Source organism: Phyllostomus hastatus, unplaced genomic scaffold (genome assembly GCF_019186645.2).
Source record: "Phyllostomus hastatus isolate PE091 unplaced genomic scaffold, TTU_PhHast_1.1 phas_contig_17, whole genome shotgun sequence".
Lineage (NCBI taxonomy): Eukaryota > Metazoa > Chordata > Mammalia > Chiroptera > Phyllostomidae > Phyllostomus > Phyllostomus hastatus.
In genome coordinates, this window is record NW_025333664.1 from 23,722,301 (window position 1) to 23,735,778 (window position 13,478).

At 52.4% G+C, this 13,478-nt stretch overlaps 1 protein-coding gene across 4 annotated transcripts in view; it reads left to right on the forward strand.

The window, feature by feature from the left end:
* The window catches only part of EBF4 (EBF family member 4), a 57,087-nt gene extending 51,416 nt beyond the window's left edge, over positions 1-5,671 (forward strand). For 2 of the 4 annotated variants that reach the window (XM_045833457.1, XM_045833458.1), the window contains exons 15-18: positions 55-243; positions 3,196-3,393; positions 4,577-4,652; positions 4,886-5,671. In XM_045833457.1, coding sequence (XP_045689413.1) covers positions 55-243; positions 3,196-3,393; positions 4,577-4,647 — 458 coding nt within the window. In that variant the 3' untranslated portion in view covers positions 4,648-4,652; positions 4,886-5,671. Of the gene's footprint in view, positions 1-54; positions 244-3,195; positions 3,394-4,576; positions 4,653-4,885 lie in introns of those variants that run through there. The other 2 variants (XR_006785041.1, XR_006785042.1) reach the window with 2 other exon arrangements.
* Positions 5,672-13,478: the final 7,807 nt, after the last annotated feature.

Sequence of the window (13,478 nt, forward strand, 5' to 3'; positions counted from 1 at the left end):
CACCCACAGCCCCTTCCCGGCTGCACTTCTTGCCTGACTAACGCTCTCTCTCAGGCTATGCCCGCAGCTGCAGCAGCGCGTCCCCGCGCGGGTTCGCGCCCAGCCCGGGCTCGCAGCAGAGCAGCTACGGCAGCGGCCTCGGAGCGGGCCTCGGCGGCTACGGGACTTCCGGAGTGGCTGGCCTCGGCGTGCCTGGGTCCCCTAGCTTCCTCAATGGCTCCACGGCCACCTCACCCTTCGCCAGTGAGTGCCCCCTACCCAAGGAAGGAGGAACCAGGACCCTGGGGAGCAAAGTGGGGCTCAGCCCCATCTCCTCCCAGCCCTGGGGGGTGGAGGGTGGAGCTTCCAGCACCTGTACCGTGAGGACCGACACTGGCCCTTGCCACTGGATGCCAGGCTGGCCTGCGTGTGATCTCTCTCTCTCTCTCTCTCTCTCTCTCTCTCTCTCTCTCTCTCTCAAGTTCTGGGAGGGCCACTCAACTCGACTCCCCGGCTTCACATCCCAGGCCTGGGGCCTGGGGCAGTTCTTGCATCTTTAGCTCTTTTTGCTGACTCGGCACGCATCGCTTCTAGTGCTTGTGTCCTCTTGAAATGGGGTTTTAACTAGGAGACATCCCGCTGAAACCTGGCGGACCGCCGCCTTTCCATCTTGTACTAGGATTTTGGGAGGAGGATGGCTCCCCCTGCCGGAAGCCTTAAGGAACTCAGGGATCAAGATAAGGGGGCTTCCACCCGGCCCCACAGTCCACTATAGCATTGTCCTGATAGGCCGGGGTAGAATCAGGGAAGACATGGCTCCCTGCCAAGGGACCAAGTAGAACAAGCGAATTCTGTGTGGTCAGACAGCTGGATTTAGCTTGAGTGTTCAAATCAGGACCTATCTGTCATTTGGCATGTTATTCACTTTACACATCAGTTTCTTCACTGTAAAATGGAATCACTGTCACCCCCTGCCTAGGATTGTTCTTAGATCTGAACATGTCACTGGGCACTAATCATCCTCTGTCTGGCTTCTGGGGGTGGGGCAGTTCAAAGCTAGGTGGATGGACAACAGGACATTTATGTATTTACCATTTGCACTGACCTCAAGTCCCTCTTTCCAACACCAAGTTCCAGAGCAGCTTGTTTTTGGTTCCTTATAACTCAGCTATGCGGTAGACATTTATAAAGCACCTACTGCGTGCAAAGTATCTCCCTGCCAATTGTAAGAGAGTCTGTACCTCAAGTCCTGGGAGATGCTGCTGAGCCAGAAGGCTTCCCAAGGAGACGCTGGTTGTGGCTTTTCCTGCGGTTTCCTCATCTGTTCCCTGTCTTATGTTTGCTACTATTAAGAATCCAAATCTCTGGCCACCTGCCTAGCCTTCCTTGCCAGGGGCCTGCATCCTGGGCACTGCTCTTTCTGGCTGTGGGTTTGAGTCTGCCACTCTCCTCCCTTCCTGGACGCAATTTCTGGAACTGTAGGTCCCATATTCCACTATCCACTCAGGCCACGGCCCTCTGGAATTCCTCCCAAGACCTCTGTCTCTCCGGGCCATTTGTTCAGGCCAGTATGCACTGCTCTCCCTCCCCTTCAGTTCTGGGACAGTACTCATAAAACCTCTCTCTGGGTGCCCCTTGGATTTGAAGCTGGTGGAATCTGTACCTGCAACCTCCCTCCCCTGCTATACACACAGTACTGTTGGCGGTGGAGAAACACACAGCCCCAGGGGGCAGAAGCCAGGCCACCTGGGGTCTCCCTGTTCATCCAGAGGATCAAGAATTCTAGAGTTGCTTATGCTCCACCTCCAGCATCAGCTGGAGACACCGTGGACTTGCCCAAGGTCCAGTACCATCTCTTAACACTGTCTTAACTAGTGCTTGCCCAGGTCCCATCCACTCCTCTTGGGCAGAATACTTTGTGGTACAGTTTCAGGGGCTGTCATTTTCATTGAGTGCACCAGGACATGCCTAGAATGACACCCAGAACTGTCCCAGACAAAGGGTCTGGGGCTGTTTAGGCTGCCCCTTGGTCTTCTACTTTGGCCACCAGCAGCCCTGGACTGACCCACACCTCCCAGTTATACCCAAGCTACACAATGTGGCTGTGAGCCCCTGGCCTTGAGGGAGAGAGTAAATTTTCTCAAGCCCTCCATGGAGCACTTGGCCTCATCAGCTGGCAGTGAGCATTGTCTTAAAGGAGATGACCATCCATGAGCTGAGGATGTTTGGAACAGGGGCAGGGAGAGGGACACTATTGATGTGGGGGTGGGGGGCGGTGCTTTGATGCCAAAGGCAACGAGCCTTCTCAGGCTATTGGTTTCTTCTTCCAGAAAGCCCAGCCCCCACCCCATAGCCAGCTGTTTGAACAACACTGAAATCACAGCCTGATTGATCTTTAGGAAACGCAAGGAATTGGGTTCAGATGAGGACAGAGAAAGAGGGATTTGGACATGCCCTGGGCAGGATCCCAGGAGAGGAGGCCAGGGGGTTGGAAGGCAGGGAAATCTGAAAATGTGGATCCCTACGCCTTTCTTTAAAATTGACCAGTTGGAAGAGGGTGATGCAGGCCCCAGGCTGGAGGTGACAAGGACCTGTCCTTAAGCTGGCAGAGCACAAAGTGCTGGGGTGAGGGGGTGTTGGTAAGGGGGACGTATTTGTGGAGGAAGTCAAAGTGCTTGCTGTGAGCTCCTACCCTGCCCAGAGAGGCTTTGTAACAGGAGCCTTCACATACCCCCCGAGCTTCATCCCTGCCCACTTGCCCCATCTCTGCTATGAACCTCGATCTTGGGCTCTATCTTTGGTACTCCGGGGCCCATAAATGTTTCCTAGCACCTCAGACTCCCAGTGGTTTTCAGCAGGAATCCTAACTTGCTCTGTCTCTTGCTCATCCCTCATCTTTGGGGCCACGTCCCAGTATTTGATTTTGTTGGATGCTCTAGTTTTGCTTTTATTTTTACCTAGTCTGACTCTGTCACCTGAAGCCCTGACAAAGGGTCTCCATAACCCCCAAAAAAGCAAGTGTTGACCCAGAACCTCAGAGGCTCCCAGCCTGCCACCAGGTCCTGCCCTGTACTGGTCTCCCCAGGACCCTCAAAGCCCCCAGTGAGGCCTGGGCCTGTGGTCAGCAGCCCACGCTGCTCACTCTGGTGCTGTCTCCCTGTTGTGTCTCCCACTGCCTTCCCTGCTGCGCCTGCCCCTCCCCGCCCCGCCCCGGAGTCATGCCCTCTAGCCCCCCGCTGGCCGCTGCCTCCTCCATGTCCCTCCCGGCTGCTGCCCCCACCACCAGCATCTTCTCCTTCTCGCCTGTCAACATGATCTCCGCTGTCAAACAGAGGAGCGCCTTCGCCCCCGTGCTGCGCCCACCCAGCTCCCCACCCCAGGCCTGCCCCAGAGCCCACGGAGAGGGGCTTCCAGGTAAGGGGTCCACTCTGCCCCACTGTGACCTGGGGGAGCAGCTGGGCCTGAGGGGCCCATACCGTCCACATCCCACCAGAGCCTCAAGCCGGTTGACCATTTCTCCCTGGAGGATACAGAGCAAGGAGCTCTGCAGGGGCCCAAGGGGGTCCGTCTGGACCCCACTTCCCTGGGCCTCACAGTTTGGGGTGGTCACCACTCTGGAGGCTATCAAGTGGCCACTTGACCAAGGGAAAAGGGACACAAATTCTAGTTGGAGAGGACTGAGGGCCCCACGCCCACCCAGCCGAGCCCAGAGCAGAGAGACTGGAGGAACCCCACACGGACTGCATGCTTTTGACCTGTGCGTCCACTGGAGGGTAGCGCACACCACTGTGAGGGACTGGGTCACTCGCTGGATGGAAAGGGACTGGCTTTGGACAAGGTTTAGCCCAGCTTTCCCTCTGCTGCCGTCTCACAGATAAAGAGTCGAGATCACATCAGTGGTTGTCATTTGCCATTCATCAGTTTCCTCTAGCTTAACGAAGCCCGAGTCCTGACCAATAGTGTACAGCTAGTCAAAAAACGTCACATCCCCTAGAGGAAGATGCCTCCTAGGGTGCGCTTGTCAGATACTGCTCTAGGATGATTTGAAAGACCAGCCATTTTTTGCCTTGTTTTTCTTAACCTAAGGGTGTCTAGAGCTTAAAATAAGGGGTGGAGATGACAGGGGTCCATTGATTTCTCCTGCCAACAAAGAGAAGTGTGGGACGTCATTAGGCAGGGGCGAGGGGTGCTGGAAGTAACACTTGCATTGAGCTATGGGAGGCGGACATGCGGCCGCAGTGGGTGTCAGTGCTCCTGGAGGCAGGCCTTCTTCCTGTCCTGGCCTGGCCCGTGGTCGTCTGCTTCCTCTCCTTGGGCCAGGCCCTCTGGAGGAGACTGGCCAGGGCAGAGGAGCCCAGAGTCATCTCTCAATTGAGGAAGCGAGGGCAGCAAAGGTTAGGTGAGGGGCATGCCTCCCCTAACTCCGCAGTGCTGGTTCCAGGTCTGGGCTGGGGTGGCTGACTCCCTTCAAGGCTCTTGATGGCTCTGTACTCAGGAAGCGTTATATGCCCTGCATACTGTCCCCAGGCCAGAGAAGCAGGCAGACAAGATCCCCAGACTACACGTAGCTTATTGCTTCTCCCCTTGATTACTGCAGACCAGCCTTTTGAGGATTCTGAGAAGTTCCACTCTCCAGCCCGGGGGCTTCAGGGCCTGGCATACTCCTAATTACGGTAGGTCTCTGGCTGGCCTTGCCTCCTTCCCGGCCTTGGGTGGGCAGTCTCTTCAAAAAGCGGTAGCAGGGATGGGGAGCTGGGGCCCAGGTCTCCCTCTTTGGGGCCCATCTGGACAGCTGTCAGAGCCACGTAGCCCACACAGTGGCCCAAACCGAACAGGTGTCGAGAAGTGGCTCCCCTCCCCTTGCAGCCAGCTTTCCTCCAGGACCTCCTCTCCATCTCCCAAACAGGTCTGCAGGTCTGGCCCCTGCTGGCCCGGACTGGAGGTCTCTCCGGAATTCACACCCACACCGTGGATGGCAACACACAGATGCAGGGCCAGGGCTGCAGACAGACCTCAACCCATGGGCCTGAGTGGGGAGAGGACTTCCTTCCCACGCTCAAGGCCCCTCCAGCCCCACAGGCGTCTCTCACCTCCCTTCTTGGGGCTGGTCAGAAGCCCCAGCACTGTGCTGATGCTCTTGGCAGGGGAGCATCCCAGGGAGGTGCTGGAGTGCAGGACTTCACGCTCTGGGCCGGTTCCTCTGAAAGACGTGGACTTTGTGCAGACCTGGAACATCGGTGGACAGGAGCACGGGAAGGGGACCGTGGGAGAGGACAGCTCAGGGAGAGGTAGCCTGGGAAGGTTCCATTTGTATCTGGCCCATCTCACTGGCCCAGCATCCCGACTTCTCTCTAGAGCAAGGGAGATGCCCAGCAGCCTCAGGAGGCCCGCCCAGGCTCCCATGGAGCTTCCAACGGCCTCTTGACCCCATGGCTGCCTCGCTCCCACTGCAGCCTGCACATTCATGCTTGCCACATCATGAATCCCAGTGGGGGCTTCAGGCATGGCAGTGCAGAAGAGGGGGTGCCAGGCCCCCTGATAGTGGGTTTTCCTCCCAATAGATGTCTTATGGACTCTGGCTGGTCCCATAGAATCATGTAATGGGCCCAGCTGCCCCTGGCCTCACACTCTGCTCTGCTAGGGTTGGAGAACACAGAACAATAAACAGAGATGCAGGTGGCCACCCGGCCTCTCCTGCCTGCTTCCTTGGCGTGGCTCTGCTTTTCTTGGCGGTTCTGCAGTTCTCAAGGCAGTTCTACACCCGGGCAGCCTTCTTGCACCTTGGGCTTTTTCAACAGCCCCAGAGTTCAGCACGGCAAGTCTGCCCAGGTCTGCTCTCAGGTACTGTGGGGATTATGGGGAGCAGGCTAGCAGGCCGGAGGACCCAGAACACAGGATTGGCCTTGAGAGCTCCAGCTAGGAGCACAGTCGCCACTGAGGACTCTGTCCCCCAGCAGTCTGGCCAGGACCAAGGCAGGGATTGTCTCCCCCCAAGGTGGGGGTTGCTGGGAACCAGAACAGAGCAAACTGAACACTACCTAGTGTGTGCAGGCGCAGAAGTAAGGTCCTTCCTGACTGGAGGTGGCAGGGCCTCACCCAGGGGCTGGGCGGGGTAGGCTTTGAGTAAGTCCTGACCCTCAGGCCTAGGCACTTCCTGGCTCTCCTGTCTCAGAGTTTTGGAGGGAGGGTAGTAAAGAAGCAGGATTCCTGGGTTTATTTACCCCCTCTCCTAGGAAGAATCCCTGTTGTTCCCCTGAGACATGCTCCTCAGACTCCAAAGGTCTACCTGTCTGACCCTAGGAGCCACTTCTTTGACCCACTGTCCAGGAAGCCCAGTGTTCGGGCCCAAGCCTCAGGTTTTCTTCTCTCTCCTGGCAGCCCTCTGGCTCTGGCCTCTGGAAACCCTGTCCTTCCCCCACCCATGCACCCATGCCCTGCAGCCCTCTGGACAAATATTCCTGATGAGGCAGCTGGGCTGGTCCTGCCACTTCCTTCTCTTGTGTTCCTGGCCAGTACCTGGGACCCACAACGGGCAGTCTTCCGGTCATCCTCCCCCATTCTCAGTGCTTTCCTGGTCTCCCCCCAAGCTCCCATTTCCAGCCTGTGCGCAGAGCCCGGAAGCCAGCCATCCCACCCTCAGACCCTGAGCAGCTCCTGCGGAACTCTGGTCTGCACTGGACAGTGGTCACATTCCGGTTCCTGAGATGGGGCAGGTGCCATGGCTGATGTGATATCTGTCCTCGAAAATCACTCAGCTGTGCTCAAGCCACCCTTTGAGCCAACACTGCCCGCTCCCTAGTGCAGAGTAGGGAGAGCTAATGAATATGATGTTTGCTATGGACTGAATTGCGTCCTCCCCATATTCATACACTGAAGCCCTGACCCTTCCCCTGTGTGACTGTGTTTGGAGATAGAATCTTTAAGGAGGTGATTAAGGTTAAATAAGGTCATGAGAGTGGAGCCCTAATCTGGTAGAACTGGTGTCCTTATAAGAAGAGACCCCAGACCTCTCGAGGACACAGTGACAAAGCAGTCGTCTACAAGCCAGGAAGAGTCCTCACCAGGAACTAAATCAGCTGGCACTTGATTGCTGGTGCTTCTAGCGTCCTCTCTCTCCTGGCATCACACATTTTGTTATGACCACCCAGGATGACTCATACAATTTTCTTTCCCACATGTCTTAGTTTGGGTTCCCCAAGAAACAGAACCTGAGACACATTTCCTGCCGGAGAACTCGGGTAGACAGGGCAGAACACACCCCATAGTTTTTCCGCCTGAAAAGCAAGGGAGCTGGAGTAGTTATACAGCAAGTTTTATCGATCTGTAGTTGAGGGCTTCTGGGGGGTTGGGGAAACACTGCCTTCCTGGCACTTCCAGTCAGCCTGTGGGTTGTTTAGCAGGTTCCAGAAACTAGAGAAAATTCTCAGGCAAAAAAATCAGGTATTAGCAGCCCTGACTGGTGTGGTTCAGTGGGTTGCGTGTTGTCCCACAAATCAAAGGGTCACCAGTTCAATTCCCAGTCCAGGGCACATGGCTGCGTTGCTGGCCAGGTCCCCAGTTGGGGCATTAAGAGAGGCAACTGCCAATCAACACTTCTCCTGCATATCGCTGTTTCTCCCTTTCTCCCTCCTTTCCTCACTCTCTAAGAATAAATAAACCTTTTTTTAAATGCAAATGTTGGCAGATGGAGTCAGACAGGTAGGTGTACACAGAAGAGGTAAAGATGAGTGGATGTGGGTGGGCACAATAGTATCCGCCCTGGAGGTGGTCCCTGGCAGTCAACCTGTGGAAAAGATTTTTTTTGTTTTGAGTTTTTTTTTGTTTTGTTTTGTTGTTTTGTTTGTTTTTGTACTCAAAATAAGTTCAGAGTGGGTGCAAATTTTCCTTTATCTTCAGGTCCCAGGTCTCCTGAGATCATGTGACAGCAACTCTGCCCAGGTTGTTTCTAGATGCCAAGTGACAAAGAGACCCTTCTCAGCATCAGCCCACCCCCAGGCTTTTTCCCCACAGGGTCAGTTGGGGTGGGAGTAGCATGGGGGTAAGAAACTTGGTTACCCCATCTTCAGAGAGAGAACATCTCCCAGAATCCTCTGCTTTCTCCTCATGTTTCCCAGCAGAACCAGGCTGCCATGTTCTGCATCCTATGCTGGGGGTCAGGCAGCCTCCAAGACTGCATTTGGCTCAGCTAGGGTCCACTGTGGACTGGCCTCAATGAGTCAAAGGAAGTCAGGCAGCAACTGAGGTCAGCCCTACTGCTGGCTGTTCTGCAAAACGTCCTTCTTCCCGCCCTCACCCATACTGGTGGGGCCCTTAGCTTCTTCCAAAAACAGAAGTCTCCCAGAAAAATGGAAACTGCCATACAGTTTGGTAAGGATGGTTTTTCAATAAATGGCATTGGGTCAGTTGTATATTCATACAAAAAAGTTCAACTTGACCTCTATGTCACATCATACACCAAAATCAGTTCCGGGCAGTTTGTGGATCTCATCGTGAACAGTAAATAAAGCTTCACACCCTTGAATAGACTACAGACCATTTCACCACCACGCAGTCAACTCCAGCATGAAGCAGTCATTAAACACATTTGAGGTGATTCAGATGGACCCCTAAATCTCTTCTCTTCCCCAGGATAACTTCTCCAAGTGGGAAGAAGTTTACAGATCCTCCTCTTCACAGGTAGTGATTCTCTGAAGGTCCTAGCTCCTGAGCCTAGGGTGACCCTTTCCCCTCCCCATCCGCACCCTTGCACTTACACCCTGGAGCTTCCTTCCCCCGCTACCACCTCAGTGGCAGTAACAACAGTCATTGGATGATGGGAGGGAATGAGCTGCCTCCCAGAAGCCATCAGCTTGAAGTCTGACGTTCACCAGAAGGCCCCACTGTGAGGTCCTGGTGGGTGCAAGATATTGACCATTCCTGTGTACTCAGGCCCTCCCATCACTTCATTAATACTCTCCTCTCCTCCCATAGGGTTTTTGATGACTAGAACTTCTTAACCGAACGTCGTCTAAGTTTTCAACCTTTTCTTTATGGTTAGCCTTACATTTATCCTTTTTAAAAAATCCTTACCTATCCCTGAATCAAGAAGTTATTTTGATTGTGGTGTATAGTGTAAGACAGGAACCAGTTTAATTTTTTTCACATGGACAACCAGTTGGCCCAGCACTGTTCATTGAAATGACTGTCCCTTCCTCACTGCACTGTAGTGGCAGCTTTATCGACTATCCATACAAGGGGGGATCCAAAAAACCCCGAAATTACCTTCTGGAGGGCGGGCCCCTTGTAGTACAGGCTTCCCCCACTAGGGAGTGTTCTAGGAACCCATCTGCATCAGAGCTGGCACTGTTGTGAGAGGCTGCATTGGGCTTCAGTGGATCTTTTTTTTTGAACTCTTCCAATGTGTTTGCTCATGTCATGATGGGTGATTTACGAGCACACCTGCCCATGCCGCACTGAGTGTTCAGCAGTGTTTGACCAAAAACGGCATGACCCCTGTGCCCCACCCTTTCTATTCACCCAACCTCACCCCAAGCAACTTTTCCCCCTCTGGATGAAAAAGGTCCTCAAAGGGAGACCTCTTGCCAATGTGGAAGAGATGAAACAAAAAATGACAGAAACACCAAAAGGCATCAAAATCAATAAAGTCAAAGCTGTTTTGAGCACTGGAAAAAATGTCTCGACAGGTGTATTACATCAAATGGAGAGTACTTTGAAGGTGACTGAAGTTTGAACATGTAAGAATAAATACGCATTTTTAATGAATAAATTCCGTCTGGGGGGGTAACCCTCGTATTATGTAAGGGCTTGTTCTGAATTCTATATTCTGACCCATTGGTCTTTTTGTCCGGCTTTATACCAATACCACACTATCGTAATTACTCTCAGTAGATTTCGATACCCAGTACAGCCAGCCATCCAACTTAGTTACCCGTGACTCTCCTGGCTGTGATTAGTCCTTAGCATTTCCATATAAATTTTATAATCAATTTATTAATTTCTATATTTTTAAGAACCTGCTGAATTTTCTTTAGGATTGCATTAAATTCATCTACCAAAAAATGGAGAATTGACACGTTGGATATATTGAGTATTTCAATCTATGGATACTTACACCTTTTTAAACTCTCTTAATAGGATTTTATAGCCCTCTGGATGTCTTACACGTCCTTCATTTATTCCTCAGTATTTGATTATTTTATGCTATAATAAATATGTCATTTTCTTAATCTCAGCTCCTGTTTGTTGTGGGCAGATAGAAATGCAGTAGGTTTTTGTTCAATAACCTTGTCCCCAGCAACTTTACTTAGCTCACTTATAGTAATACTTTACACACAAGTTATCTTGAATTTTCTTAAATGCATAATTATTTCATCTGCAAAAGACAGTTTAATTTCTTCATTTCCAGTCTTTTTCTCTTTTGTTTTCTTGCCTAAATACTTTGTTTGAAATCTCCGCTAAAATGTAGAATAAAAGTTGTGCTAATAGACATCTTTGTTTTGTTCCTGATGATGGAAGGTGAACTTGGAACATTTCACCATTAAGTGTTGTGTTTGGTTTTATAAATAACCTTCTATTCTTAATTTGCTTTTAAAACTTTAAAATTAGCCCTGGCTGGCGTAGCTCAGTGGAGTGAGCGCGGGTTGCGAACCAAAGTGTGGCAGGTTCGATTCCCAGTCAGGGCACATGCCTGGGTTGCAGGCCATGGCCCCCAGCAACCGCACATTGATGTTTCTCTCTCTCTCTCTCTCTCTCTCCCTCCCTTCCCTCTCTAAAAATAAATAAATAAAATCTTTAAAAAAACTTTAAAATTATAAACAGATGCCAGATTTTATGAAGTGCTTTTCTGTGTGTTGAGATAAGTATGTGACTTTCTTCACTATTTTGTTAATGTGCTAAATTACCTTCATTCTATGTCTAATGTTAAACCATTGCATTAACTGTCTAATTGTGTTTAACGGTGAACTCCTATGTACTGTTTGCCTGGGGCAGACCGATTGCTCACGTGTAGCCCCACTTCCCATGCCCCTCTTTCTCTCTCCCTTTACACTGCTCTCCCAGAGGACCCACTGGCACCTTCCCTGCTTCTCCTCAAGAAGCTAGGCTTTTGAGAAACAAAATTCAGAGAACTACAGGTCACCTCGGTACTTCACCCTGCCATGTCATCTTCTGCTACCTTCTTGGAGTAGGGCAGGGAAAAACACAAGGACAAACAGAAGTCAATCTCTCACTGAGTTGTTCTACCCCACTCTAACTGTCTCTTCCTACCTGGACTCTTAGCTCTGGGTCCCCCTCATGGGCAGTCTGTCCAGGAGCCCCTGCCTACACTCCCTGGAGGAGATGGTGTGCAAACCTCTCTCCCTTGCCTCAGCCTTGCTGAGGAGCACAGAGTGGCAGCCCCCAAGGGGGCAGGGAGCTTCTAGGTTTAGAGCTGCAGGGACCGACTATGAGAATGGGTGCAGGGGGTGGTTCCGAGTACACAGACTCTGCTAGAGACAGGATGGAAGAGACTTCATGGCTCTAAAGATGTAGAAGAGGATGCTCAGCAGGGCAGTAACAGAAACAAGACCATTTTAATTTTATTCTTTGAGAAAAAAAGGAGCCAAGTGTTTAAAAGGAGAAGGAAAAAACACCATCAAGTAACAGATCTGCTGCTCCTTGGGGCCCAGCATCCTTGCATCTTGGTTTCCCAAACACTTTCCTTCCGCATCGCCTGCCAGCCTGGGAATGAAAGCTGCTCCTGATGCACCCTTGGCTGGGCAGTGGGCCCCTCAGGCTAGGTTGTCAGGGCTCCAGGGCTGAGTTGAGGGAAGCTGCTGAGCTGCTGGGAGAGGGGAGGTGGGGATGTCTCCCCATGGCAGGCTTGTAAAGGGCTGGCTACCTGGCACTGTGGCCAAGGACCACTCCAGAGCGGGGTAGCAGTCCTGTGAGTCCAGTTCCTGATGGCCTGTCTTGGGATAGGATGTCATCAAAAAAGCCCTCTGACCTGAGTCGCTACTTCTGCTGCCTATCTTGAGTTTCACCCACCTGGGAGCCTCCCCACATCCTCCCCTTACCCACTCACCCAGAGCATGAGTCCACCTTCAGGTGGGTGGGGGAGGGTCCGACCACTTTGGGGTTGGCACCAGCTCAAGCTCAGACAGCTTTGGCTTCTGTGGTGAAAGCTGGTTTGTCTAGGCTGCTCCCCAGGCCCTTTTTGGAGCTGCGCCCAGAGAGCCACCCTGCCAAGACAAATTGTGGCTGTTGGGTAGCATATAGTGGGGCAGCCACTGAGCAGGCCCAAATTGGCAGATCTGTCAATGGTGTTCCCGCTGAGGGCTCCACAGCATGGGGACCTACAGGGTCCCTGGGGGCAGGCCAGGCCAGGAGCAAGTACCAAGAGACCACAGGGCATCTCTCTGCTCCTGCTGAGTGAGACAGAAACATCCTCTCTTGATCTCACCTGAAAATCAAAAACCCCTAATCAAGGCTCAAGATTCACAGAATTCTTCCAATCCCACATCCTTGGGGGTGCAGCTCAATAGCAGAAGGCCAGGGAGAGGGGACTGTGGAAAGTGTACACCTGTGTGTGTGCATATGTCGGGGTCAGGAGGTGCTGCCAGAGCAGAAGAAAGAGCCCCAGCGAGAGGCTTCTTCCCTGGACAGTGCAGTATGAGAGGGCTCCACTGCCTTGAGCTCCCTGGTTTCTTTGGCCTTGCCACAATCCCATTCTATTAGGTGGGATTCCCTGGCTGCAGAACCTGCAGTGGGTATTGGGGTGCCTGTGGAAGTGCTCTCTGGAAGAAGAGGAGTGAGAGAGGCAAGACAAGGCAGGGGTAAAAGCTAAGCAAGAATGTGGTCTCAGCAGGAATCTAGCATGATTCCCTACCCCCCACCCCACCAGGGTCTGGAGCATGAAAGACTCCACAGTTGGACCTTCTTTGTGGCAAGGAGATGGCTATAACACCCCTGCTCCAGTCACTGGCTGCAGGCTGCAGGGTGGGGTGGAGCATGGAATCTCTGGGTCAGGCAGCTCCCGTTTGGCCAAGAGCAGTACCTGGGGGAAGCAGGTAGTTGTGAGTTGTTAGCAACCAACACTCCCCACAGTTAGGGGATGGGTGCACAAGTTGGTAAGGATGATCCAGGTAGGATACTAAGGACCTCCAATACAGCCATCGACCTGGTACCTTCAAGAGTAGGGGCTATGTCTTTGTTTATGACATCAAAACTTCTTGGGTGGCAAGGACTCCCCTTCTTTATACTCCACTCCCATTTATGGGAGTGTCCTAAGCCATTGACAAAGGGCAGGAATCCACCAGGGAGACGAGATGAGATGAGGCTCAGCAGAACTCTGCAGCAGAGGTGAACCCATACAGCCAGCGGAACAGCTGACTCAGTAGTGGTCACTCACTGGGAGGGCAGTGGGTGGTGTTTACATTGGCTCTGCCAACCTGGGGCTCTCCGGCCATTATCAGAGATGGCTCTGAAAGCTGACCCAACCTCTTTTTACCATTATTATTATT